This window comes from Brassica oleracea, chromosome C3 (assembly GCF_000695525.1).
Source record: "Brassica oleracea var. oleracea cultivar TO1000 chromosome C3, BOL, whole genome shotgun sequence".
Lineage (NCBI taxonomy): Eukaryota > Viridiplantae > Streptophyta > Magnoliopsida > Brassicales > Brassicaceae > Brassica > Brassica oleracea.
Window position 1 is genome coordinate 31,308,725 of NC_027750.1, and position 491 is coordinate 31,309,215.

General features: G+C 40.9%; 1 protein-coding gene across 1 annotated transcript in view; it reads right to left on the reverse strand.

The window, feature by feature from the left end:
• Positions 1 to 491, reverse strand: part of LOC106330374 — a 6,390-nt gene that overhangs the window by 716 nt on the left and 5,183 nt on the right. Inside the window, exon 3 of the mRNA XM_013768847.1 lies at positions 103 to 489. Coding sequence (XP_013624301.1) covers positions 103 to 489 — 387 coding nt within the window. The remainder of the gene's footprint in view (positions 1 to 102; positions 490 to 491) is intronic.

The window sequence follows — 491 nt, forward strand, 5'->3', positions numbered from 1 at the left end:
GTAGAGAACATCAATCTGGTTCCTAATTTAGACCACAAAGTTTTCCAAAAATAGCTAAGGAACTTAGCATCACGATCAGAGACAATGGTCTTAGGCATTCCATGCAATCTAACAATTTCCCTAAAGAACAATTCAGCAACTTGCACAGCATCATCAGTTTTATGACATGGAATGAAGTGAGCCATTTTCAAAAATCTATCCACAACCACAAAGATGGAGTCTCGGCCAGTTTTAGTCCTGGGTAAACCAAGAACAAAATCCATAGAAATATCTACCCAAGGATGAGAAGGAATGGGTAGAGCCGAATACAAACCGGGATTAGATGTCTTGGTTTTGGATTTCTTGCAGATCACACATCGGCTACAAATCCTCTCAACGTCCTTCATCAAGCTTGGCCAGTAGAACTGATCAAAAGCTGTCTTGTATGTCTTCTTGACTCTAAAGTGTCCCATAAGACCTCCTCCATGAGATTCCCTGAGAAACAACTCCCT